This window comes from Psammomys obesus, unplaced genomic scaffold (genome assembly GCF_907164565.1).
Source record: "Psammomys obesus unplaced genomic scaffold, mPsaObe1.curated_primary_1811, whole genome shotgun sequence".
Classification (NCBI taxonomy): Eukaryota; Metazoa; Chordata; class Mammalia; order Rodentia; family Muridae; genus Psammomys; species Psammomys obesus.
Window position 1 is genome coordinate 7,067,746 of NW_026585504.1, and position 25,745 is coordinate 7,093,490.

General features: G+C 41.4%; 1 protein-coding gene across 1 annotated transcript in view; it reads left to right on the top strand.

The window, feature by feature from the left end:
- Nucleotides 1-13,322, top strand: part of LOC129675198 (signal-regulatory protein beta-1-like) — a 32,360-nt gene extending 19,038 nt beyond the window's left edge. The window contains exon 8 of the mRNA XM_055605206.1: nucleotides 13,083-13,322. Within this exon, the coding sequence (XP_055461181.1) occupies nucleotides 13,083-13,322 (240 nt within the window). The remainder of the gene's footprint in view (nucleotides 1-13,082) is intronic.
- The last annotated feature ends 12,423 nt before the right edge of the window (nucleotides 13,323-25,745 follow it).

Consider the following 25,745-nt stretch of genomic DNA (forward strand, 5'->3'; position numbering starts at 1 on the left):
CCCGTGTACACCGAGTGCCCATGCTTCTGTGCGTGCTGCACTTCCAGTAGTTCGCTGTGCTCTGCTCTACCCCATCGGTATGTCCAGGTGTGCCCCTGGACTAGTGTGGCGGCCGCACATTCATGTATCGGTTGATGCATGTGTGTCGTTTGACTCATAAAACATTGAGTGCAGCGTGCCGTATTAGGATTTCCACGTCCACTGGGTGTGTGCTGCTGTGTCCGTCCCTCTGTGTACTGCTGTGTCCGTCCACCCACGTGCACGGCTGCTAGTGCGTTCACGCGCAGCGATGTGCCAGTGAATCTGTACGCACTGATGTCGGTTACATACGTGTGTGCAATAAATCTGTCCTAATAAATCCACAGTAAATCACTACTAATATGTGTTAGTGAAACCAAGTGTGCCTTTCTTTATCGGTGTCGCCTTTCCTTCCTACTTTATCTTTCTTTTAAGCATTTTTTTCTTTAATGTGTTTTTGAGATTGTAATTTTTCCCCTCCACTTTCTCCCTTCAAACATTGCCATATTCTTTTCACCTGCTTTTAACAGATACTTCTTTCTTTTCTTTCTTCCATTCTTCCTGAGTTTTCTTTTAGAGTTCTTTTCTTTCTTCATTTCTTCCTTCCATTTTTTGTCTCTCCATCATTGTGTCTTTCGGTTTATTTTATTTCTATTTTCCATTTGTCCTTTCTTCCTTTTTTCTTTTTGTCTTGTTTTTTTCTATCATTTTATTCATTTGTTCTTTCTTTCATCCTTTATTTTTTTACTTCCATTCTGCTTTCCCTTGGTTGTCTTTGTTTTGTATCTTTATTTCTTTACTTTCTACTTTCTGTCCTTCTTTTTTTATCCTTTGTTTATTCTTTATTTCATTTCTCTTTTTTGCTCTATTTTTCTTCATGTCTTCTTTCTTTTTGTCTTTCTATCTTCCTTTCCTTCTGTCAGTTTTCTTGTTTCTTTCATTCCTTTTTGTCTCTTTTTTTCCTGGATTTCCTGTCTTAATTTCCTTTCTACCTTTTTTCTTTATCTAACTCTGATTGGCCCAAGCATGGCAAACAGGGCACCAGCAGTTTCTTTCCCCTCTCCTGCTTGGCTAAACCATTAGATTACATTCCTAAAGCTATCCACCAAGGTCTGTCCCCTTATTGGCCACTTTATTATGCCCCAACTCATTTTTGAGGCTGATCACCAAGGTCCAGCAATCGAAAGTTCCCATTTGGCTACCCTAATTAACATACCCAATCCGAACTCACCAACCCATCCCAGCTCATTCTAACACAGACCTCTCCTTTTTTCCTCTAGAATCCCACGTGCTAAGCTACTTGCTGCCGTTTCTGCCCCTTCAGTCAACCACCTTGTCCCTTTGCCCTGCCTAACAAAGAATCTCTTTGCATTGGAATTGGGGTTTGGGTTTGGGCTGTGCCTGATCTGGGGTCTTGAGGGCAGCACCTTACAATACCTGGGTTCTTACATTTTTTTTCTGTTTTCCTTCCTTTTTTCCTTTTTACTTTCTGCCTTTCCTTTTTTCTGTCTTTCTTTTCTTTATATACTTTCTTCATATTTTCCTTTGGTCTTTCCTTTTTATTTCCTTATTTTTTTGTCTTGTCTTCCTCTTTATTTTTTTCTTGTCTTTTGTTCATTTTTTTTCTACTTTCATTTTTTCTTTCTATATTTCTGATGCTTTTCATCCTTTTTTTATTTTTTCTTTTCTGTTTTTCTTTTTCTGTGCTTCAATTTTTTCTGTCTTTTTCTTATTATATGTCTTTATTTTTTTTCTGACTTTCATTTTTTCTTTCAGCCTTCTTCAAGTCTTTCTTTTTCTTCTTTTTAATCTTTCCTTCTCTCTTTTCTTCTTTGAGATTTTTAAGAAGGCTTTATTTCTTTGCTTCTTTCAATTTTTTTCTTTCTTTCGTCTTCCCTCCTTTCTTTTTCTTTTTCTGTTACTTTCTTGCTTTCTTAATTTTTCTTTTACTTTCTTAATTTATTTTGTCCTTTCTTTGTCTTTATTTTCTTTTTTCTTTCTGTCTTTCTGCTTTTCTTTCTTTTTCATTTTTTCTTTTCTTCTCTTTTATTTTATGGTATTTGTTTTACCTTTTTCTGTTTTGCCTTTTTAAATTTTTACTTTATTTTTTCTGTTTTTATTTTCTTTTGTCTTTTGTTGTCATTTATTTTCTTCATTTTTTTCTTTCTTCCACTGTGTATCTTTTGCTTTTATTCCTTACTTTATTTTTTCAATTTCTTAGTATTTTGTTCATTTTTCTTCCTTCTTTTCATATCTTCTATCTTTTGTTCATTTATTCTTTTTCTATTTTCTTTCTTGTTTTGTTTTTCATGTTTGTCTATATTTCTTCCTTTCTGTCTTTCAATTCTCTTTTTTCTATCTTTCTGACTTTTACTCTCTGCCTTTTATTCTTTCTCTTCCTCTCTTCTGCCTTTCAGTCTTCATTTCTCCATTGCTTCTTTCTTCCGTTTTCTCTCTTGATTCAGTTTTAAATTTTTTAATTTTTCTTTTTCCTTTTTCTCTTTCTGCTTTCCATTTTTCTGTCTTTTCTTCATTTTTTGTTTCTTTTTTCTTTCATGTTTTCTTCAATTATTTTTACTTTCTTTCATTTTTATTTCCTATCTTCCTTTTTACATTCATTTTGTAATTTCTGTCTTCTTTATTTCTGTTTCTTAATTTTTCCTTCCAATTTTATTTTTCTTTTTTTCACTCTTTTTTCTGTCTTTACTAATTTCCCCTTTTTATTCTTCCTTTCTTTTTGTCCTTTTCTTTACAATTTTTTCTGTATTTTTTTGGGTCTTTCTGGCTTCCTGTCTTTTTTTTCTTTTGACTCTCATATTTATTTTCCTTCCTTTTTCATTTCTTTTTTCTTCTTTTAGCTTCCTTATTTTAACCATTTTCTTCTTCTTCTTCTTCTTCTTCTTCTTCTTCTTCTTCTTCTTCTTCTTTTCTTCCTTTATTTTGGATTTCCCTGCTTTGTTTCTTCTTTAAAAAAAAAAACAAAACCAAAAAACTTTGTCCTTCTTTCTTTGTCTTGTTTTCTTTTTTCATTTTATTTTCTTTTTTGTTCTCATTTATTTTGTTCTGTCTTTGTTCTTTTTTTGTTACCCTTTTTCTGTCCTTCTACTTTTCTTTCTTTTATTCTGTTTTTGTCTTTTTTCCTTGTCTTTTCTTTCTTCTTTTGTCTTAATTTATTTGCTTTCTTCTTTCTTCCCCATTTCATAATTTCAATGGTATTTCTCCCTTCATTTATATTTTCTCTCTTCCCTTTTTCCTTTTCTTTTTTACTTACTTTCTTCCTATCTTTTGGGGTTTTTTTGTTTGTTTGTTTTTTCCTCTCTGTTTCTTCATTTTTTGATTTGTTATCTTTTTATTTTTCTTCTCTTTTTTTCTGTTTTTTTTATTTTTTGTGATTCATTCTTTTTATTATCTTTGCTCTCTATCTTCTCCTTTTTCATTTTATTTCTTTTGTTGTTGTTTTTGGTTTTGTTTGTTTGTTTTGTTTTTTCCAGACAGGGTTTCTCTGTGTAGCCTTGGCCATCCTGGACTCACTTTGTAGACCAGGCTAGCCTGGAACTCACAGAGATCTGCCTGCCTCTGCCTCTCGAGTGCTGAAATTATTTTCTTTGTCTTTTGTTCCCTTTCTTTCTTTTGGTTTTTCTTTCTTCCTTTTTTTTTTCTGTATACTTTTCTTTGTCTTTCTGTCTTCATTTCAGTATTTCTTCTATTGTCCTATCTGTTTTTTTTTCTACCTCTCTTCCTTCCTTTTCTTCTGTCGGTTTTATTTTTCTGTGCTTGCTGTATGAGTGCTGCCCTACTTGGACATCATGAATTGGTACTTGTGTACTAATTCATCCAAGCACACTAGCCTCCCCCCACCTTTGTGTTGGCAACTGTCTGACCTTGGTGCACAGTTCTCTAGAAGTGCATTCTCACACACTTCTCCTCTGCTGCATCCTAGTGTAGCCTCCTCTGGTACAGTACGCATGTAAGAGTACATGCAGACGCCGAGTTACGTGAAATTCCACGTGCAGTGTAGGGCCAGCTCAGCCATCTACAGTGCTCTTCTACTACATCCCTGTGCTCTGCTGCATTAGTACACGCATATTCTCCCGTGCCGCTAAGTACACCCATCTGTGCTGCTGCGCTTGGCCTGGCCTGTGAGCATCTGTGTTATACGGATGTGTAGCTTTAGCTCATAGTCCATCGGCATCTGTGTTATTTTCTGCCTATGCTCCTGGTCTTTTGGCGCCACTGAAACTCATGGTCTAGAAGCACCAGTATATAATCTGCCTATCGCTTAGCTCCTGCTGCTTAAGCACCTGTGTTAAGCTCTTCCTGCAACTTGGGTCACTTTCATTTCCACGCTGAGATCACACGCTGTCTACTGTGTATTGTATGACACGCAATAGTATAGGATGTTCTTCTTCTTTCTTTATTTACTGACCAATAATTAACGCTTAAATAGTTTGGAGACTATAATCTGATGGTGTCTCTTTCACAGCAACAGAACAGCAACTAAGACAGAAGTTGGTACCAGGGACTGTATCATCAGGGATATCAGTAACACGGTTACTATTCCATAAATTGTAAAAATCCTTAGAGCACTTGCTAATACGCAGGACCATTATCAGTTTTCAGTTGTGATAGGAGTCCTAGAAAGAAAAAGGGGAGTAATAAAGCAACAATCGTATTTTTAAAGTATCACCATTATATGAACATATTTTAAACATTCAAATTTTGAGATATGAGTAATAATCTGTTTGTCAAATGGCATTAGTTTTAATGCTTGAGGATTAATTGTGCCAGCAGAGGGCAGTGGTATGAAAGAACGAAAAAAAATGAAGTTCATGAGATTTTTGAGCAGCCAGTAAAAAAAGTACTAGGGGGAAAAAAAACCCTACAGAGGAAAAAAGAAAGAAAGTACTAGGGACAAGGGGGTCAGCACGTTGGCTTGAACATTATGGCAGATTCAGCAGAACTGACAAATTAGAATGAGCACAGATAGAACTTATAGAGAAAGATTTAGTTTGTTGTCATATAGATTTCTGAGGGAGAGAAAAATAACTGCTTGGGTTTAAGTCTTGCAGTTCCTAAAATAAACAGCTTGAACACAATCCGCACTCAGTTACAATGTTCAATGGCTGAGAAACATCCAATAAGAGCTGTGTGATTGTAGTGGGTACAATCTCTTTGTGGGGGATGTTGAATTTGTATTTAAAATATAAACTCCTTGTCCTTTTGAAGAGTCATCCGAAAAAGCTTTAAAAGGGATCTCTATAGGATTTACTAGTTGTGTTTTTAGTTAATGCTCATGAGGTACCTTCTTCAAAAAGATGAGGTACTTTCAAAAAAGGAGATTTTAAGAGAATGATTACTTATAGATCCCGAGTAACATGCTAACACTATCTGCCAACTATTATCAGTGTGGAACAAATAATCATCCTGCATTTTATTTCTGTAGGCTCTTTACCAGTAAGTTGCTTGAGACCTGTTCTTCCCATCATTAGCAAGTCTATGCTTTCTTATAAATAATGAGTTACAGATAATTGTGACAGGCATAATTTCTATAATACGATATTACCTTGTTGATATATAATTCCCGTAGATGAGGAAGAGGAAGGGATGATAAGTAATTGATTAGGAAGTAAGAAATTAATTCTACAAGCTACCACTTAAACAGCAGCATTATTTAATTAACTAATAACCCACTATGCTTTAGTATTGTTTCTTATAACTGAGAATCTCTGTAAAGCAACTTAAAGAGAAGAGCCAAATCTGTAGTGGTGACAGGCAAATAAGGCCATGCCAAACTGATATGGCCACAACATTTTTGTAAGTAATCGAGGGAACATTGTTTGGGAAGTTCTAAGAAGAAAGAATGATGGAGAATTTGTTGTTGCATAATAATACCATGAGAAACTATAGAGTAGTTGCTTTTTTATTTTACTCAGAGCTATGTTTAAGTTTTGCTCTTCATTTAACATTGAAGTTAAGCACTCATTTAAGTATTCATTAGCTGAGCAGGAGAGGAAAACAAATGACTATATAACAAATTAAATTCTTCAAATGACCTTGAAAAACTTAATCAGCACCGGCTTAAGAGCTTTGTGTATATAATATTAACACACCCAGAGATCTTCTAGGTCTGTGTGCCAGTGATGCAGCCGGAAGGCAGGCATGCCCTAAGTGCACACCTTTAATCCCAATCAGTGAAGGTAAAATTAGTTTGTAGAGGAAAGCACCCATGTTTGAAAGTGATGTCTACTTGAGGAGGAGCCAATCGACAAATCAGAGAAAGACTTGACACATGAGTTAGAGAGAGAATATGCCCAACCCTCTTGAAACAGGAAAGAGAAGCTACTTAAGAACAGCAGAGAGAGACAAGACAAGACTGTACAGTGCAGTTGACTTCAGCTGAGTTCGTGCAGTTCAGTTAGTGGTGTTCAGAAGCAGAGCAATTCAGGAGAAGCCAAGAGAAGCCAGTTTGAATCAGTCAGCTAGGAGAGGAGTTTCAGGCACAACAGCTGAGTTGAACCAGCCAGCCAGAGTTCAGAAAGAACTAGGAAGGGTGAGCTTATTCAACAGTAAGTCTCAGAGGCTGAAAATATTCTAGGCCTAGATTAGATTATACAGAGGCCAGAAGCTTCCAGGACTAGGCCTAGATTAGCAAAGAGAGGCAGTAAGCCTTAAAGACAACAACCGAATCAGGCAAATAAAAGACACTTTTACAAGAGCCTCAACATTCCTAAGCCCAGCGTTTTCCCTGGGCAAAGGTAAGGGGCCTCTAGCACAAGCTAGGGTTCAGTAGGCAGGCACATAGGCAGGGCTGGACGGCCTCAGGGATCCTCAGGCAACCTCACTCTTTGCAAAGATGTGTCCCTAAGATCTTCCTTCTTATGCTTCTTTATAGTACATTTCTGCAGTCTATACTGTGAGATAATTGACGGGAATTGTATTCCCGTTTCATGCTCTCTTTTAACATTAGCTTCTATGCCTCTCCAATTTTTAACATCAATGGTTCTTTGTTCAGGAAACCAAGGACTAAATTTTACAGTCACTTTTACAAAGTTTCAGGGCTAGTGCTCTGAATAATTTGCTCCCCTGGATCTTAACAGATATCACAATAATTGTATATAATGCTTTATCTCAGAGGACTAAGAGGAACCTATGCTTATTTACTCTTTCAATTATGGTCGCAGCTCCTTTGGGGGAGAGGACAAAATTCCAACCCTCCACTTCTACTTTAAGAAAAATTTTTACCTTCTCCAAAGGTAAAGCCCCACACATTAGGTACTATTTTCAGGGGTTTCTGTGACCTCCACAGCCTCCAGCATGACAATCCATGGGAGATAAGAAGGCAGTTTAGGACAACATGACTCAGGAGTAGGTGTTGGCTCAAACTACTGGAGTCTGACTCTAAGTAGTTTATTTTAGGCACATTTAAGCACAGCACAGTTTGGTGAAAATTTATTCTGGTGCTAATTAACTCAACCCCACATTCACAACAAAGCATACATACATTTCTTTGAGGAACTAAATAAATGAAATGCATATCGGATGTGACTACACTGAAGCTGTAAAGTCCGTAAAGATGGGTTCTACAGATTGATGGAGAAAAGCGGATTTATGGTAAGGGTCTCAGAGGAGGATCTGGTACCAGAGAAGTCTCCAGCCACATGGAACAAATGTCTTCATCAAACCCCTCCCCTCAGGGCTCAGTGAAATATGTGAAAGAACAGATAGCTGCTCCATCTCCCAAGTTTGGTCTGTCTGTACCACAGAGCCTATTTCTAGGGTAGGAGACAGGTATCTTCTGTTTGGAGTATAGTGTCCAGAGCTTAATAACCATTTCATCTAGTTTTGAGCCACTCTTTTATTCCAAACTCTATTTACTACTGAGTTCTTTGTCTTTAGTCAAAATTTCTCAGAAAAATACCAGTATATATGTGAAGATTTATCATCATTTCATACCATCATATAATTCTCAGGGGTACAGTTGTATTTCTTTTTCTGGGCTCAAGTAGGACCACACATCTTATTTTGGTTACTATTGCATAACCCCATATGGAGTGATACAGTTCTGGGATAGACCCAGTCCTTAGTAGTCGGAACAGCACAAAGCTTTCTATTCCTCTCCATGGTCGCTGGCTTGTCTGCAACAAAGTTCTCACTCTCTGCTTTATTTCTACGTAATAATGACAAGCGTGGTTTACTTGCAAGAGGCATGAAAGATAAATTCATCAGCTGTTGGATATTTGAGGCAATGGGCTTGTGTTTCACTGAAGCAGGTTTATCTTGTCCCACATGACACAATCTGAGTTTTTTTTTATTTGCACCAATGTTGAACCTCATGACTATAATTGCCTCCCTGATTGTATATAATATCCACACTCTACTTTGTATAAATGTTCTCCACACTCTAAGCAAGGCATAAGATACATTCTTTTTTTCCCCCCTCATGAAAATATAAGCTATATTAAGACTGTCAAGACATCAGATTTCCACTTGACTTTTATCTGACAGCATCATTTGCCATGTAGCATGCTTTATTTAACCTTTTAGGCATCTTAAAACAATCACTGTATTTTGGACATAAACTTTGATTTTCCCTTCGACATTTGTATGAGCTATATTATCATCAGGCTGTCATAGTCACTTGTAATCTCACTTCTCCAAACTGCTGATAAAGTCTATATTGTTTAACTAAGCAATATTTTTTAAAAAAAGTCTCTGGCTCATTGAAAGGTGCACAGACATTTATATGCATCTAAAATAATTTTTTCTACAAAATTAAAACATTAATCTTGCATAAACATTGTAAAAATGTTATAAACATTTTGTTTATAAAGCATTTTTGATGTTTGTGACCAATGGCATTTTGAAACATGCCAAAATTTCCTTGACATTGGTTTACATTCACTTGTGGTTGGTATTTTAAATCCTGTCAAATGATTAATAATATATCATATCTAATGGTCTGTGTCTTTGCAATAGTATTCTTAACATTAAATCATGAAATATGATCAAATTAAAGGTTGTGTGGCCTTTGACCAGAGAGACCAGAGAATTAAAAATTAGGTTTTTTTGGGTATTGGTTTAAAGTCTAAAGCACAAGCCTGAACAAAGGCCAGACAGGTGGAAACAATGTCCAGCCACCTGGGGAGAGGAACCAGCTTTACTGAATTCTCTTCCTGCCTACTAGAGATACAGTTGCTAGGAAACTGGCCCTGATGGCCAGAACCACTTAAAGAGATACCATCTCCTGGCAACCATCCAGATAGCCAGGCCAGGACCGTTTATGGACTTGGTGCCTAAAGTAAACCAATCATTTCAAAAGTCAATTTCCCTTACCCAATCATGTAATGCCAAGGCATGCAACTGTCTGCTGGCGGTTTTGCCCTTTAAAAACCTTGTTCCCCTAGACTGTGCTGCTGTACTCCTCCTCTTCACCAGGGAGGTTGCTGCGACCTGGGCTCGAGCTTGTATTAAACAAACCTTCATGTGTTTTGCAATGGACTCAACTTCTGGTGGTCTTTTGGGGTCTCACGACCTGGGTACAACATTGACTAAAGCCCTGCTCAAGCCGGTCATTGTGAAAATTTTGTATTCATCAACTCAGAAATGTATATCCAACCTGGATCATTTTTAGTTGAATGAATACAAAAGTTAAACTAAAAAAAGCAAAACAAAACAAAAAAGAAGTATGTGAAAGGTGAGACAGAAAGATTGTAAGATTCCAAGAGCCACTGAATTGAGGAAGTTCAGCAGGCATATGAGCTTCCTGGAAGGTCAGTAGGTGGTTTTCAAGGTCTATACCATGATGCACCCCAGAATTGCTTCCAGCCTCTGACAACCCTTCTTTTCCGTGCTACTGCATCTTTCAAAAAATCTGGCATGGTTTGAACCCTCACTTTCTGGGGATTTACCCACTGTTTGAACACACCTCCTACAAGATCTTTATGAAGCTGCACTGCTGTTCAGGTGCATTAATTCCTGATTATAGAATTCCCGATTTGATTCAAACAATGTCAGAAGTTAAATTAATGGATAGAAAGTTTACGGCTGCAGTAACTACTTTCGTTGACCTCCAGATGCCTTGCCAGGAAACAGACTTGAGGCAGATTTGCGGCTTCAGATCACTCTGGAGATGGCATGTTGCTGTGAACTTCCCATGAACCTAAAATATAATGGGGCAACCAAGAAATGTCTAAATTAAGAACAAATCTTGGTGTCAATAAATGCAAACTTTTATTGTAAGTCCTTACACCTTGTCAGCTTATGGCATAAAATACTGTCATTCTAAATTTACTTTGTTTCTTGGAATGAAAGACAGCTAAAATTACTGTCCTGAACTCACTATAAAGAGATAGCTGGAAAATGTGTAGCCAGGTCAGTCCTAATTGAATAAACATATATCTTGTAACTTCTTGAATCCCGTTAACCTTTAGGCCTTGTCAACCTTTGTCATTCTGAACTCACAGTCCCAACCAATTAGCTCTAATTGTGCCTGACTCAAACAGAGGACAGGGATTACTACACTGAGCTGGTAAAGACTGGATAAAAATCCCTGAGCAAACAAGCCAGGAGTTCTCTGTCAGTTTAATTAAGGATACCTGTGGTTAAGCAATAAAGACTTTAGCTACAAAGTATCTTTGGCAGCAGAAATACCAGAAACCTCCACAGGTGGCTCAGTTGGTAAAACATCAGACCATAAACCTGGAGGTCTGGGGTTCAAACCCAAGTAGAACTATTCTTGAGCTCCTCATCTCAACCCCAAATAGATTAAGTTTAGGTAGGGGAAAAAGAAACAGGTATAGAAAAAGATACTGTCAGTTGACAGTCTGACTTGGCCCTAAATGAGAGAGAAAAAAATGGAGAAAGAATCATCAGGCTTCGTCACCAGTCTCTGATTGTCCCCCTTGTTTACCCAGCATCCACCTGACTCAGCCTTTCTTTCCTGGACCATGTCAAAGGGACCATGTCAAAGTTGTGTTGACATCACAGAAATTGTGGTGTAGCGTGTACAGGGCCCGCACAGGTTTAAGCTAGATGGGATCCCAGTGCTGAGAGGTGAAGTGGGCACAAGCTCCCATCCCTAAGCAAGATGCTGTCTCCAATTTACATCAACTTGCAAAGAAAAATCTAGTTTTCTACAATAAAGTCTCACTTGTATATTATCCTCACTTAAAGGTAGGCCCCATACACAGAAGTAGATGGCAACACAAAATGAATTCAGTGATTTTTCTTTTGTCTTGTATTACTTTTTTTTTTTTTGGGGGGGGGTCTGTTTGTGCTTTATAATGGTTTCTGATTTTGTGTTTTTATGGATTTTGTTTCTGTGTGTGTTTGTGTTTTTTTTGCACTTTCTCTTATTTTTTTTTAATTTTGGTTTGCTTGGGATTTTTTGTTTGTTTGTCTGTTTAATTATTTTCTAAAGAGAGAGAGAGAGAGAAAGAACATTATGAGGGTCGTGTCTGGCACATATCCTGCCTACATGCAAGCATCCTGCCTATGTGTAAACAGAGGCTCAATTAGCAAACAGATGTCCTTGGTTATCTTGAGCAAGCAAGCTTGTTGACAGAAGCAGAAACACACAGTTAGCATTGTGACCTTTATCTTGCATGAACAGCAGTTTTTGTTAAAATTGTGTGAGACTAGACAATTACAAGAAAAATCCTAGGCATTCTGGGAGGCCATCTGTTCTTAAGCAAGCTGGCTAATAGGGTCCCTTTCTCACTGGTACAGCCTTTTAAGGCTAAAGGTAAGTTTTGTTTTATAGATCTTTTAAGCACAGTAATTTAATCTTTAAACATAATGTCAGCCACCACAATATTTGATGTTTCTTACATAGGTATGAAAAAAGAACACTAAAAATGGCAGCTTGGAGATGGGTGTCTACCTTCCATCCATGTAGTCATGAAGATTGTCACCACAAACATTTACAAACAAGAACATTTTTTTTTTTTGGAATTTTTCAGTGTTTTTTTCCTGACAGTTATTTGTCTAGTTTATTTTATTGGAATTATGATCATAATAAGCTTAAGTAGATAGGAGAGACAGGGTGATTGATAACATACGGGTATGGATTCAGATATAATTTTTATCAACACAGTCTTTATTTAACTTTAGAGGCTTTCAATGGTTTGGGCCTATACACTCTGACGTCTTTCATCTTCTTGGTGCGTATAAAGCTTTGAATAAAATTATTTCAAAAAAATCACCTAGAAAATGTATGTAGCGAAATGAACACTGGAGCACACAGGTTTCATCCGGGTATATGTCTGAAGCATCTGGCCTGTGGAGCTTCTGGTGATCTTGGGGACCAGCTCAAAGGAACCTGTTCAGGGTTGACGTAAAATGGTCACTGGGGAAGTGCTGTTCTTTGTCAGGTGTTGCCTTTATCAAAAAAAGCATGTATAAGGTGGACCTCAGTTTGCTTGCTGCCATTTATTTAACAACATTTTAGCAAAGGAAAGCTTTCCACAGTCTGAGATTTATTGCCCAGGCAAGTACAAGGGAACTCTCTTAAGTGATTTGTTTTCTTGCCCGGAATACCTGAAATCATCTGAGTGGGAGAGGATGTGTATCTCTGACCTTGGGCAATTCCTGGTTTGTGTATTTATTTCCTAAGTAGGTCACTGTGTGTTGTCTTTTCTGGGAAACAGCCCCACCCCTCGTGGCATTTTCTTTCCTTGGGCTGCCCTCTGCTTTCCTCTCGCTCCCACTCCATCATCTGAGATTTCCCAAAGCACTCAAGTAACTTGCATTGTCCTGCTGTCCTCCTGATCATCCAGTCCCACTGTTTTGTTGTTGTTGTTTGTTTGTTTGTTTGTTTGTTGTACAAAGGACACAAGACCAGCTCTAGTTTGAATTATGGATTGTGACTTATTGTGCAAAGCAGAGCATCTCTCACTTCCCTCCCAGGCACAGCCCACCATAGTCTTCTTCTAGTATAAATACAATCAAGCTCCTTTCCTCACAGAAACGTTCTGTCTTTAAATAAGCAAGATATTCTGGTTGTTCTCTTTCAGCAGTTTTGACCTCCAAAGTCAAAGTTTCTGACCATTTCTGTTTATATTCAGAAACTTGGAATCCACAACAAAACGGTAAGGGCTTTTGGGGAGGAATCAATACAGACAACACTTACACACTACGATGACCACTATAAGGCTGTGGCCGAGGGGGAGTTTGATTTAGAAATTTCTGTGAGCGGACGCCAGCATGCCACTGCGTGCTGTTGTGGTAAGCTTGCAGGGTTAACTCCAAAGCTGCTCGCCAACAGTCTCAAGACAGCCATTGCTCATTGCCTTCAGCGGGAATAATTTACAGTTCAGTCTTACATGCAAGCACACTAAGTTAGTGTCACTCATCAGAGTTCTCTCACCAATAAAATTAGTCAAATCAGTCATGTTTGGAAATCCAATGACATTTTACATATTCAATATCGGCTCAGAAATGTTATGGTGAAACATGTGGCAACAGAGAACTGTGGTCAAATTTGATGTTCATTAATAACTGAAGCGCAGAACCTGACAGAGGTGAAGATTGCTGCTGATTTCTTTTTTTCTAATATTTGAAGACGTTTTTTAAAAGTAAATAAAGTGAGATAACAAGACACATAGAATTTTGATCACCCCTCCCCATGTGAGAGCACAGATCCCTTGTTTGCCTACACATCTTGAATAATTCACTTCCCACAGACTTCCTAGTCCAGTGCATTATAAAACAAACCCAGGCTGAGTTTCAATCATATTAGACTACAGACTGAATTTTTCATGAGGAATTATGCATCTTGGGTCCAACAGCTTTGGAAACCGGTTCAGTGAAGAAGTGTCAACTGGGGAGAAATCTCCAGTTTGGGGAGGCTGGAGAAATCCTGCTTGATGCACATGCACACCAACCATAACATTATTAGCAGCACTCTGCTGGAGCTCAGCTCTGACAGGGGAGCTCTGCTAGCTTTGCTCTTGTATTTTAAATAGTTGTGAAAGCACTGGGAGTGCTGTTCCTGGGTTAAACCTGACTTGCCTCTGGGAATCCTTTCTGCTCCATCCATTCAGTTGGGTTTCTCTGCCTCCTTCCTCTTGAAAACACTCACATACTGACACAGACACTGCAGAGGCTTTTTTGGGGAATAGTGTATTTCAGGGTTCTAACTTCCCAATGATGCTGCTGATTGTTACAGGTCTCAAGACCGTAGTAGGCCCTGAGACCTTAACACAACTGACTCCATGATAAAAATACCATTCAGGCTGCAAAACTGGGCATGTAGACAGTACCATCTGACAAAACTAAAACAAAAGCCTAATCCATCAAAATCTATATAAAAGCTTTTAAGCTTCTGCAGCTCTGCTCTGGCTAACTGTTCTTGTTAACTGAAGTATGTCAACTATTGTTTTTAAAAACACAATTCCAAACATTTGATTTTACCAATAAAGACTCAGGAGCCAGGTGCTAGAGTGAAAATCTACAAGCTCAGAGTGGCAGAGAAAGCACCCAGCTGACCTTCCTACTCCACCAACGTTCCAGAAGGAAAAAGCCTTTTCCCTTTGCTACACTATCTTAAATACCCTTCAACTCAATGTCCCTCCTTCCTGTGTTTTTTGTATGATCACTCCCTGTCAACTGGTTGCTTGCTGTGCCTCTTGGCCTATGGTTGACTTTATTTAGCTCTTGTTTACACAAGGCTCCTGAGTTAAAGGTGTTGCTAGGGGTGAGCCACACCATAACCACCTGTTTACAATAGACAGGAAGCTCTTGGCTAAAGATATATGCTAGGGCTGAGCCACACCACGACAAGAAACAAGTTTTTCCTGTTCACAAATCTTGGGGTCCACAATGTGATCAAACATCCTCCAATAGTCAACTTAGAATATGGTGTGTGTGTGTGTGTGTGTGTGTGTGTGTGTGTGTGTGTGTGTGCGCTTAAAAGCTCACCCTAAGAAAAGCTCCCTGGGATCCCAAACACCCTGGTTAATAAAGACTTTCTATTGGTTTAAACCCATGTCTGAGCAGTCTTCTCTGGTAAATACCCCACAACACTTACTATCTGACAAGAAAGTTACTCTTTGTATAGAAAGACACCAACATTGAGAAACTACAAAGTTATTTTAAAATTTGAACCATATTTTTATGTTGCCCCTTGACTTAGTAATTAACAAATAATGAAACATAATGGTTTTCAATGGATTGTGTATATGAATGGAAGAATGGCACAATTATCAGTCTTTCTCTTGAGTCATAGAGAATGCTGTGATTTTGGCCAGTCTGTGGTGGCTCACACCTTTAATCCCAGCATCCAGATGTCAGAGAAAGAGGATCTCTGTTTTCAAGGCCAGCTTGGTGTACAGAGTGAGTTCCAGGGCAGTCAGGTCTACATAGAAAAGAAAGATGCTGTTTTGACAAATGAGAGGGGGAGAAGAAGGGAAAGAGAAATAAACCAAGCATATCCGCATTAATATTTTACCATTAGGTTGCTAGCTGACCCTGACTTTTAGGTCACTGAGAAGTCTATATCAATTTTAAGACTCTCCTTTTCCATTAAAATGCTTATAATATTGAAAGTAAAAATGAAAAAAAGAAAGAAAGAAAAGTGTTCCCACTAGGAAGGAATGAAGAAAGAGAAGAAGAAAGGGTGGGAAGAAAGATGGACTCTTCAGTAGATGTTGTAGGATAAATCTCCTTTTCAATGTTCAATGAACAAGGTGCTGCTGACTTTTGAACAGAGAGTTCATCTCAAACATGAGGTAAGAAGGTTTCAAATTCAATCAACTTCTATATAAAGACCTCTCTAGAACTCAAGAGAAAGACCAGTAACTGCCGCATTCATTATACCATATCCACAGCCCATTGAAAACCATTGTACTTGATTATACACTAACTACTTAGGAAGACATATACTGGATGCTCCTTGCAATTTCCTAAATCAAACAATGTGGAATACATTAAATGGGGTCTGTTTCTTGTTGGCATGCATGCTACTAAGGACTGAGGTAGTGTAAACAAAGTAGACAACTGAGACAAAAAGTCTCAGTTTATTTTCTGCTGCCCTAACAGAATACATGAACCTGGGTAACTTATAAAGTACAATGATTTAACTAGGCTGGTGGTTCTAGAAGCAAAAGAATACAAGCATGGTGGCTACATGCAACAGAAAAGAGCCTCCTGCTACACGTTAACATGACGGAGGGCTTCAGATAGTGGGAGTGACAAGAACTTAGCAGCGGCACGTGCCTGAGGAGGAGATGAGAATGGTCCAGGTGACTTCTAACTATCTTCACAGGAACTGATCCAGTCTCAGGAGAAAGACCTGTGTCTTCCAACATGCTCACTTCCCAGTGCTACCGCCTTGGGAATCCAATCTCTGTGTGTGTGTGTGTGTGTGTGTGTGTGTGTGTGTGTGTGTGTGTGTGAAGCACATCCAGACAACAGCACAGAGTGACCCTCAGCCTGAATTCATTCTTAATCATTAGTGCAGCACAGATTAATAACAAAACTGTGAAGTGGAGGTTTCTGGTTTCTTTGAAGACTCAGTTTTGTCATGTGATGTTTTGCTGTGGGCTCTCTTGTGCAAGGGGTGTGACTCTGGCCAGCTGAGAACATCCCTGGGTGGACTTTGAGAAGAGGAGATGTACAGAGGCCCATGCACAGTGAGGCATCCCTTTTGGGATCGACATCACTGCACTGATCTTCATGCTTTGGCACTTGACTTCGCAGAGATAAATGTTCCAAAAAAACAAAAAAACAAAAAAAAAAAAACAAAAAAAAAAAACAAAAAAAAAAAAAACTTCTCTGGGCAATCCAACGGAGTCTTGTGGCTTTTGCCGACCTGTCCTGATCTTCCCAATCTTGCTGACTCGTGTTTACTGCTTGGTGTTGGCCTTTGAATTGGACTGTTGGTATCTGGACAATGAAGAGTGAATTCACCCCAAATACTACTTCCAAAAAGGCCTACGACCCCCTTTACCTAATAACCTTCTTTCTCCCCTACCTCTGGTCAGTGGATGAAAGGGAGGTAGAGGCTTTTAGGAATCCTAAATGAAGTAGGTTAGGTAAAAAACTAAGCCTACAAAACTGACATCTACATCCTACTAAAGAGACCCTTGCTCTTTGCACAGTCTATAGCCTACAACAAAGGAATCATTTGTTTTTTTATATTTACTTTTTTATATTTAACTTTTTTTTTTTTCATATTTACTAGGACTATTGCCCTGATTCCATTTGAGTCCATGGCTGCCTGTCTCTGCGGCATTTCTGAGTCAAGGAATAGCCAGTGAGATACTGAAACAACCTGGCATCATAGCTATAACAAACCTAACCGCTTCCCGCCAAACATCTCCCTAGCCCCGCCTCTTCTACCTCTTCTACAAACCGAAGCAAACGACAGAATGGTCACTTAAATTCAACCACATTGCCAATCAATTGAATATAGTCAGCATATCCAAGAGCTAGGTAAACAAGGGTGATATGCCCCATGCAATAGAGTGCATGTGCTAGGGCATGGCTAGATTGAAAAATATATATATACACACACATAATACATACATACATATTATTCTTAGAGGAAGCAACTAGACATGTTAGACTATACACAGGGAAGTTCGCTGTGCAAATCAGAAGAAGCCCTGTCTCAAACAAACAACATCAACAACAAAATCACTAACAAGCAGAGCAGAATAGCATCCACTGTGCATTAGGTCACACTACAAGCCCAGGGATGACAAGCTAGACACGTTACCTACATGCTTTATAGCTTCTGCTTTAGGAGCAGAGGTAACTACAGGCCTTTCGTAAACTGTGAGCTGAGAAAATACCCTACAGGGGCCTCATTCCATGAAGGAAATGCAGAGTCGTGGAGGAGGGAAGCAGGTAGTGACCTGGGAGAAGCTGATGGTGGACGGCCTTGAGGGGCAGCTGAAAGCCACAGCTCTCTGCCTTAGCCACACTTACTCTGCCCCCCCCCCCAGCAGACAGGCTCCCCGGCCCTTGCTGCAGAACTCTGAGGGGGAACATGGTTCTTAGTGCCAACTCTGCTGAGAAAATTCCAGCCATCCTGTCATCCACCTTCTGCTTCCTGTACCTAAGTCCTCTCTCTTCCGATCTCAACTGTCTTTTAGGAAGTTGACTATGGGAAGATATGCAGGCTCTCTTTCCCACACCTAACCACCTGGGTTCTGAGAGGAGGAAGCAGCCCTTAGCCACCTAGCCCGGAGGTCAATGAGCCCACAACGGGCTGCAGTTGTATGCTTGTTCTGTGGAGGGCTAGGGCGAACTCCACAATCAGCACCCTTAGTAGGGGAGACAAGAGGCCCTGGTCACCAAATCCCATCCTGACCACCTCCCACTAACCACCGTGGGTAGAATACCACAGGTGTTCAATTACCCTCATTGACTGAGCACGGGCCGAGAGGATGGTGCAACCTAAGAGGCCAACAGTAGGCAGACCACCAGCCCAAGGAGGCCTCCAAACGAGCAACATCATTCAGAAAACCCCAGTCAGCACACCACTGACAGCAGGAGGACGTTACGTGGATGTCTAGAGGTTTCGTCACAGCACCGTGAGGTCCAGCCCTTCCTCCTTATCTTCTTACTGACAGGAAAAGCATTCTCTTCCTTCTAGCAGGGTGGTGAGAGCCACCAGCTGCAGCAGCTCTCAGCACTTTCCTCTCTGGCCGGCACCCAGCAGCCCAGGTGCAGGGGACCCGACAGCTTCTCACCCGCTGACTCACTCCTGTTCACTTGGGAAACCTAAGGTCATCTGGCTTTTCCCCAAGCACTGTCTTCCCTGGCTCCTTGACCCCTTGTGTCATCACTTACCTTGACACAGCTTGCCACGAGCCCGGATCCTCTATACCTACCTCTACCTGAAAATGGGCCTGTGCTACTTTTTCAATCAATATTTTTACATTATTATCCTGTACTTCTCTGGTGAAACTTTCAAGTGAAGACAAGTTTTACCTAAGAAATGGAAAAAAGAAGAGGAGGAGGAAGAAAAAGAGGAGGAGGAGAACATTCCTAAGCATGTGTGGCCGGGGTTTTGCTTGGTGTTTACCTTGCCTGCAAAAGACGCCAGCACTGGACTTTTAATTTAACATCTGACCATGGTCTAGAAATTCTTGCTAAAATGCCTAGTTGGAGCCGGGGAGGTGACTTAGCCGGCAAATGCTTGTCACCAAACCTGATGACCTGCCCTCCCTCCCGAAGTCCCCAGAATTTACCTGATAGAAGGGAATAAGCAAGAGTCCTGCAAGTTGTCTTCTGAACTCCACACGTGTGCCATGCCATGCGTTCACAAGCACACGCTAGACATACACAATACAAAATAAAGAAAACGTAATCTGAAAATATCTTTTAGATTATTACTTATTTTTATCAGATATGTTTGAGTGTTTGCCTGCATGTGTGCACGCCTGTCACATTCATGCTTCGTGCCTGCAGACGTCGGAAAGAAGGTGTCAGATCCCTTGGAAATAGAATTATGGATGGTTGTGAGCTACCATGTGGGTGCTGGGAATTGAACCCTGGTCCTCTGTAAGAGAAACAGGTGTTCTTAATCACTGAGCCATCTCTCCAGCCCCTAATTTAAAAAAAAAAAAATGCTTAGGACAAAATCATACCACAGGACAAAAATATGTTAACAGTGGCTGTCTTGGCGGAGGTGTGCTCCACAGGCCTATAATCTAGTCCTTGGGAGGGTGAGGTAGGAAAAGCTGAGCATGAGTTCAGCTCCGGCTAGATGACGAGACCTCAAAATAGTCAACATAAGTGGCATTGGTAGTGATTTTCTTCCAACGTGTCTTTCCTCTTCTCCAAGTGGGCCTTTTGTGGCTGTGATAACCAGGCTCTCTAGAAACCTGCCCCTGCTGAGTGGAGATAGATAGTTTATTAGCTGGGAACTCAGTTCCGTAATGGCAGAAAGCGGGAAAGCTAGAGATTCACAGTCAACCGTCAGGGATCAGGACTCAGAAGAAGCTCGGAGAAGAAGGTGGTGGGCCATAAAGCTGACTGAACACATCATGCTTCAGTCTCCTTATCAGGGAACCCGAAGGACCCTTCCCTTCACCTCCACCCTCCAGAGGGCCCTACCATCATTGACTGACGCCACTTAGATCTAGAGAGAGCAGAACGAAGTACATTTACCTATTTCAGACACGTGAGGAGTCAGTGTCCACAGTGCCTCTAGCTTCCCGGGTTTGCGGTCTATGAAGAGCCAGATGAAGAAGAGGTGGTCACAGACATTTTAGGCAGAGAATGGAGCAAAGGGAGGGCCCAGGGCAACGGAGAAGCCGGCCTGTTTGCAACACATCTTGTTGGGCCTCAGGGCTGAATGGGTTAGATGAGAGATGAACGGAGGCGCCTGCGCCCAGCAGTGGACACAGTCACCTTGCATTTCCTCGAGGACAGGAGCCCTTCGGCTGTGCAAAAATGCTTCAGGTTTTCCCTTTATGATATACGGCAAAGAGAAATGAGTCCGGGTGGAGAAGGGCTGAGCCAGGATGGAGAAGGCTTGAGCCAACAGAGTTATCAGGAGGCTGGGCCAAGGAAAGTGAGAAGCACCTGTGCCCTGAGGTGTGGGCGGGTCTTGCTGGGGCCCCCCCCGCCCACATTAGCATACTAAGTGGTGGGTTTTGTTGTGGCATTTCATACATGTGTGTAGTTATCCTTATTCATCCCCACCCCCCTCCTCCACAGCCCCGGGGCTCTCAAAGAGGCAGAATAAAAGCAGTTGGTACAGACCTTTCCTTCCATGTGGTCAGGAATAAGCCATCGCTCTTCGAACAAAACAAAACAGGGGAAACAAAACAAGACCTGGTGAGCTAGAGACAAATCCCTGGGGGTGGGGATGGGGGTGTCAGGAGACACAGACCGCTGACAATGACCATTAAAAAAACAAAAACAAAGGCTGGAGAGATGGCTCAAAGGTTGAGAGCATGGGCTGCTCTTCAGTGGACCTGGGTTCGATTCTCAGCACCCACAAGGCAGCTCAGAACTGTCTGTAACTCCAGTTCCTGCAGATCTGACACCTTCACACAGACATAAACAAAAGCAAACCACCAATGCACATAAATAAAAATAAAGAAAACATTAAAAAAGCAAAGATAAAATCAGCGTTCACATTGAACTTATTCAGAAAGAAGTACCTTTGGTTCACCAGGCTCTGATTTTTTTTTAATGAAATCACTGAACTGCAAAATGAAAACCAAATTAAATCTTAAGAGAAGGGCAAGTGCAAGCCCTGGCCATTCTGTCCTCATGTGCATACTGAAGTTTGCCTGGCCACCCTCCTGCCATACAGGGTCAGGATCTCTTCAAGGACTCTCTGCTGAGCCTCAAGAGCAGGACTGCCTGTCCTAATATGTCCCTAGGGCTTTGTGAGATGACATTCTAATCTTGGCTTGGCAGATATGCAAACCAAAAATCAAAACAAAACAAAACAAAAAAACAAAACCACCACCAACACTCAAAGTATGCACGTCAGGATGGAAAACACACTTTTAAAAGGTCGGGAAATACCACCCTGTGAAGGGAGAGGTTGACAAAGTGAAGGTGGCAAATCTTTTCTCGTCTATGCTTCAGTTTCCAAATCTCCTCAGTAGTCCTGAATCGCTTCTAAAATAGAGGAAGAGGGTCAATGAATCGCCCAGTGGGTAAAGGTGCGTGCTGCCGGGCCTGACAACCTGAGCCTAAATCCACGGACCCACAGGGAGGAGGAGCAATTCCTGCAAGTTGTTCTCTGACCTCCACGTGCTGAGTGTGACATGCACACGTACACACACACACACACACACACACACACACACACACACACAGATGCAATAGAACAATTTAATTTACATTTAGCGTTAGGGGACAAGTGAACATGTTTAAGAGAAATCAGTTTGGTAAAGGAAGTGAAGTGGGCGTTTTGTTACATGGTCTGCTTCCCTGCATATACGTTAGCAAAAATGGCAGTCATGTACACAGTTGTTGCAAAATCAAAGAAAAGCCACTTTTCAACATCCCTAGATGTCCTAAGCCAGTGTCACAACAGTGATGTGGTTATCGTGTGTCACAGAATAAAGTGACACAGCAAGGCAAGACAAGACAAGACAAAACAAAACGAAACGAAATACCGGATTAACTAATCGCAGCCACCAGAACACCACACTGGCTCATTGACTCTGGCCTAGGAAAAGATGCTCAATAGTCACTTCTGGGGCTGTGGCTAGAGCCAGTAACTTGCCCCTATGCACCCACCAAAAGTAAGTGAAGCAAAAGGCACTGGGAAAGATGCGGGGCCTCTGGAACTCTCAGCCACTGGTGGAGGGAATTCAAATTGGCAAGGCCACCAAAGAGAACCGAAGTCCAGTGAACAGCTGACCCAACAATTCTATTCCTAACCAAGAAAAAATGAAAACCTAAGTCCACATGAAAACTTCTATATGACTGTTCCCGGCAACTAGCTTGGCATGAAATTGCCACCAGTGTTGAATGTATATTGCATATTTCAACAATAGAAAGAAGCGAAATATTAACAAGTCTAGAAAGGAAGAAGCCAAAGAAGTCAGAAACCAGAGACAACATGCAATTCTGCTTAAAGAAGTTACAGAAAAGCCTAGTTGAATTGTGGTGACAAAAATGAATCATGTCTGTATGGGGTGGGCTGGAGAGGGATTGGACTGGAGTGTTGCTTTCACAAACTGGGCGTTTACTGAAAAATTCTCAAGCTGTGCACACACTCAAATGGATGTTTTGCTACATGAAACCTATACTTCAACAAAAGAGTCGGGTATTTTGTTGTTGTTGATTTGGTTTGGTTTTGGTTCTTTGAAACAGGGCTTCACCTCAAGTGCAGTTTGCTTTGACTTCACTGTGTGGCCAAGTTGGCCTCACACTCACACCAGTGAGACTGTATCAACACCTCAGGGGCTAACCTTGCAGGCATGAGTCACCGCGTCTAGCTTAAAACTGACTTTAAAAGAAAGCGTGACAGCTAGGGGTGACATCCGTTAGAGCCCCCCCAAATACATACGTAAGCACTTACACATGCAAAAGAAAGGGTTAACTGGGGTATAAGTTACCATCTTCTTGGGGGCCAAGAGAGATTTGGGTATGAAGAGGTATAAAAGGGGAGCTGGTCTTTCCCAACAGATTCTAGGGTTTTTGTTTGCATTTTAGAAAAAAAAAACAACTTAGATAAAAGAAGGTAAGGAAGCAGCTAGAACTTCAACGATCAGGACGAGGGCCAAGGGAAGATGACATTCATGTCCATGGCTTTTAATTCTTCAAGCAAGGGGAGCTGAAAAGAAAGTGGCTCTTTGTCATCACTACCCCTTCTAACAGCACAGAAATTGTGTCCAAACACAAGGCTATAAACTCCGACAAGAAAACATTTAAGCGTAAGGTTTGCGCTTTTGGTTTGTAAATAGAGGGTTGTGACCCTTTTAGAACCAACTTCTTGGGGAACAGGGAGAACTCTCACCCACCTTAGCTGCCACTATGACCCAGTCTGCTGCCCACTGAACCAAAGATGAAGCTCAGCTCTCCAGTCCCACCTCACTTTTTTTTAATGCGTTATCTAATCTTACATCTTACTCTCTAAAATATGAATCATACCAAGTTTCATATCAGCCATCTTTTTATAGACACAGATACGGCACATTTTAAAATATATGTTTCGCTTTTAGAACACCGACTAGCACATACAGGCAACTATTTGTGGAAGCAACTCGTTGACACGAAGCTGGAACACAGACGGTACGTTTTTCTTATAACCTCTACCCCCCCCATCTTTATCTAGTTCAGGTTTGCATTGCTAAGCGCCCCGCTAATTAACTCGCTTGAACTGTGGGCATGCTGCCACTAGGTGGTAGAGCTGACCCTCCTGTCTGAGGTGGAAACAAGGAGGGCTCCAGGCCTTGGCTGCCGCATAGCTGACAAGGGAGCCTTCTGAATGACGGGCCCAAAGTGGAACATGGAACCTGTTTGCCAACACCTGTAGGACACCAGGATCTAATGAAGACGAGAGTGTGCATCAGAAGAAAACCTTCACTGGAAATGTTTTTAGAGACATTTCCAACCCAGGATTCTGAATGCAGATACTTTTCAGCAAAGTGGTGGTTTATGAGCTCCAGGGAGCCTGGGTTTGCTCGCCATTCTTCTTGTTTTGTTTGTTTTGCGACAGGGTTTCTCAGTGTAGCCTCGGCTGTTCTGGAGTTCACTCTGTAGGCCATGCTGGCCTTGAACTCAGAGATACCCCTACCTCCGCCTTTCAAGTGCTAGGATTAAAAGCATGCTCCATCACTGACTCCCAGGCTTGCTCTCCATTCTCAAACCAATCCAACCAAAGAAACACCGAGCGCAGCTCTTCACTCCTGTTTTACTATAAAAGCCTGATATCTTTTGCCACGGGTCTGGGGCAAAGTGCAGGACAGTAGAGCAGCCCACAGAATTTGAGAATTTACCAAGCATTCCCACATACCTGCCACCCACTCTGCCAACACGTACCCACTTGTCTCCCTCTGGCATTTTCTATTACTCCCTCTCCACCCTCAGCCCCCTAAAACTGCTCCAGTAAAACCTGTGGGCCCAGAAGGAACCAAGGGACGGTGTCAGAGTGTGCAGGCACAGAGTTCTTTCTCCTCCCTGCGCCAGCTCTCCTGCCTCTTGCTAAAATCGAGCTTTGGCAGGAGCTCCGCTGAGCCAGGCTGCCTGCTCACCCTGATGTCTGCTCACGGTCAGCACTCTTATCATCACCCAGGTGAGGTGCAGTGTCCTGCCCTGTCGTCCGAGAGAATCCTGTCAGGCGAGTGTACCCAGAGCCTTCCTGACCCCTGATGTTTCCTGCTGGTCCTGTTCCACCCTCTGCTGCCCACCAAGCTGTAGATTCTCCCCAGCCCACGCAGTATCCGGAACCCAGCCCAGGTCCACAGCACATTCTGTTAGAGCAACACTCTCTAGCTCTGGCTGCCCTTCGATGCAGGGTAAATTTTATTCCCTGGTTAAGTTTTCTTGGAGAAACTTTCATTTGTTGTGACATTTGCTGACTTTAACCTATACTTTTCAGAACTGTGACTTTGTGTGAGGGCTAGAGAAGCCTTCCCAATGCCGTGAACGGAATGCTCAGGCAGGAGGGAAGATGCTTGGAGGAAGGGAGTCCTAGGGGAGCCCTAGTACCCCCTACTTTGGGCTGGGTTCTGGGATAGGAAGGAGATGAAGACCCAGAGGCATTTTGAAGTCTGTGGCTCGGCGGGGAGCCAGGGACGCTTTAAGCGTAGAGAGATGGAAATGATGGGAACCACGTGCTGAACTCTGTGCAAATACAGGCACGCACAGAGGAGTTCAGAGGAACATCTATAAGTTTCCTTTGTTCCACATCTCAGCACAGAGGGGCCCACAGGCCTGGAAGCGTGTTATTAGGAGAGGGCACATGTCCTCTAGTGGGAACCACAGAACTCAGGGTCAGTGATCTGAGGCCTATCAGCATTTTTCTGAGACACCACAGACCCAGTGCCCTTCCACACTATAGCTCCATGACCCCTAATACAAGGCTAGATTACATTTACCTGAGATTAAGTAACATATAAAAATGAGGAAAGTTCTGTTTTTCTTAAGACTTACTTAGTTTTATTGATGTGATTTTATTTCTGTGTATGGGACAGTTGTGGGGGGTGTGGGGAGTGGGTGAGTAAATGCACATGTGGGTGCAGTACTCACGGAGGCCAGAAGAGGGCGACAGAGTCCCTACATCCTGAGTTACAGGAAGT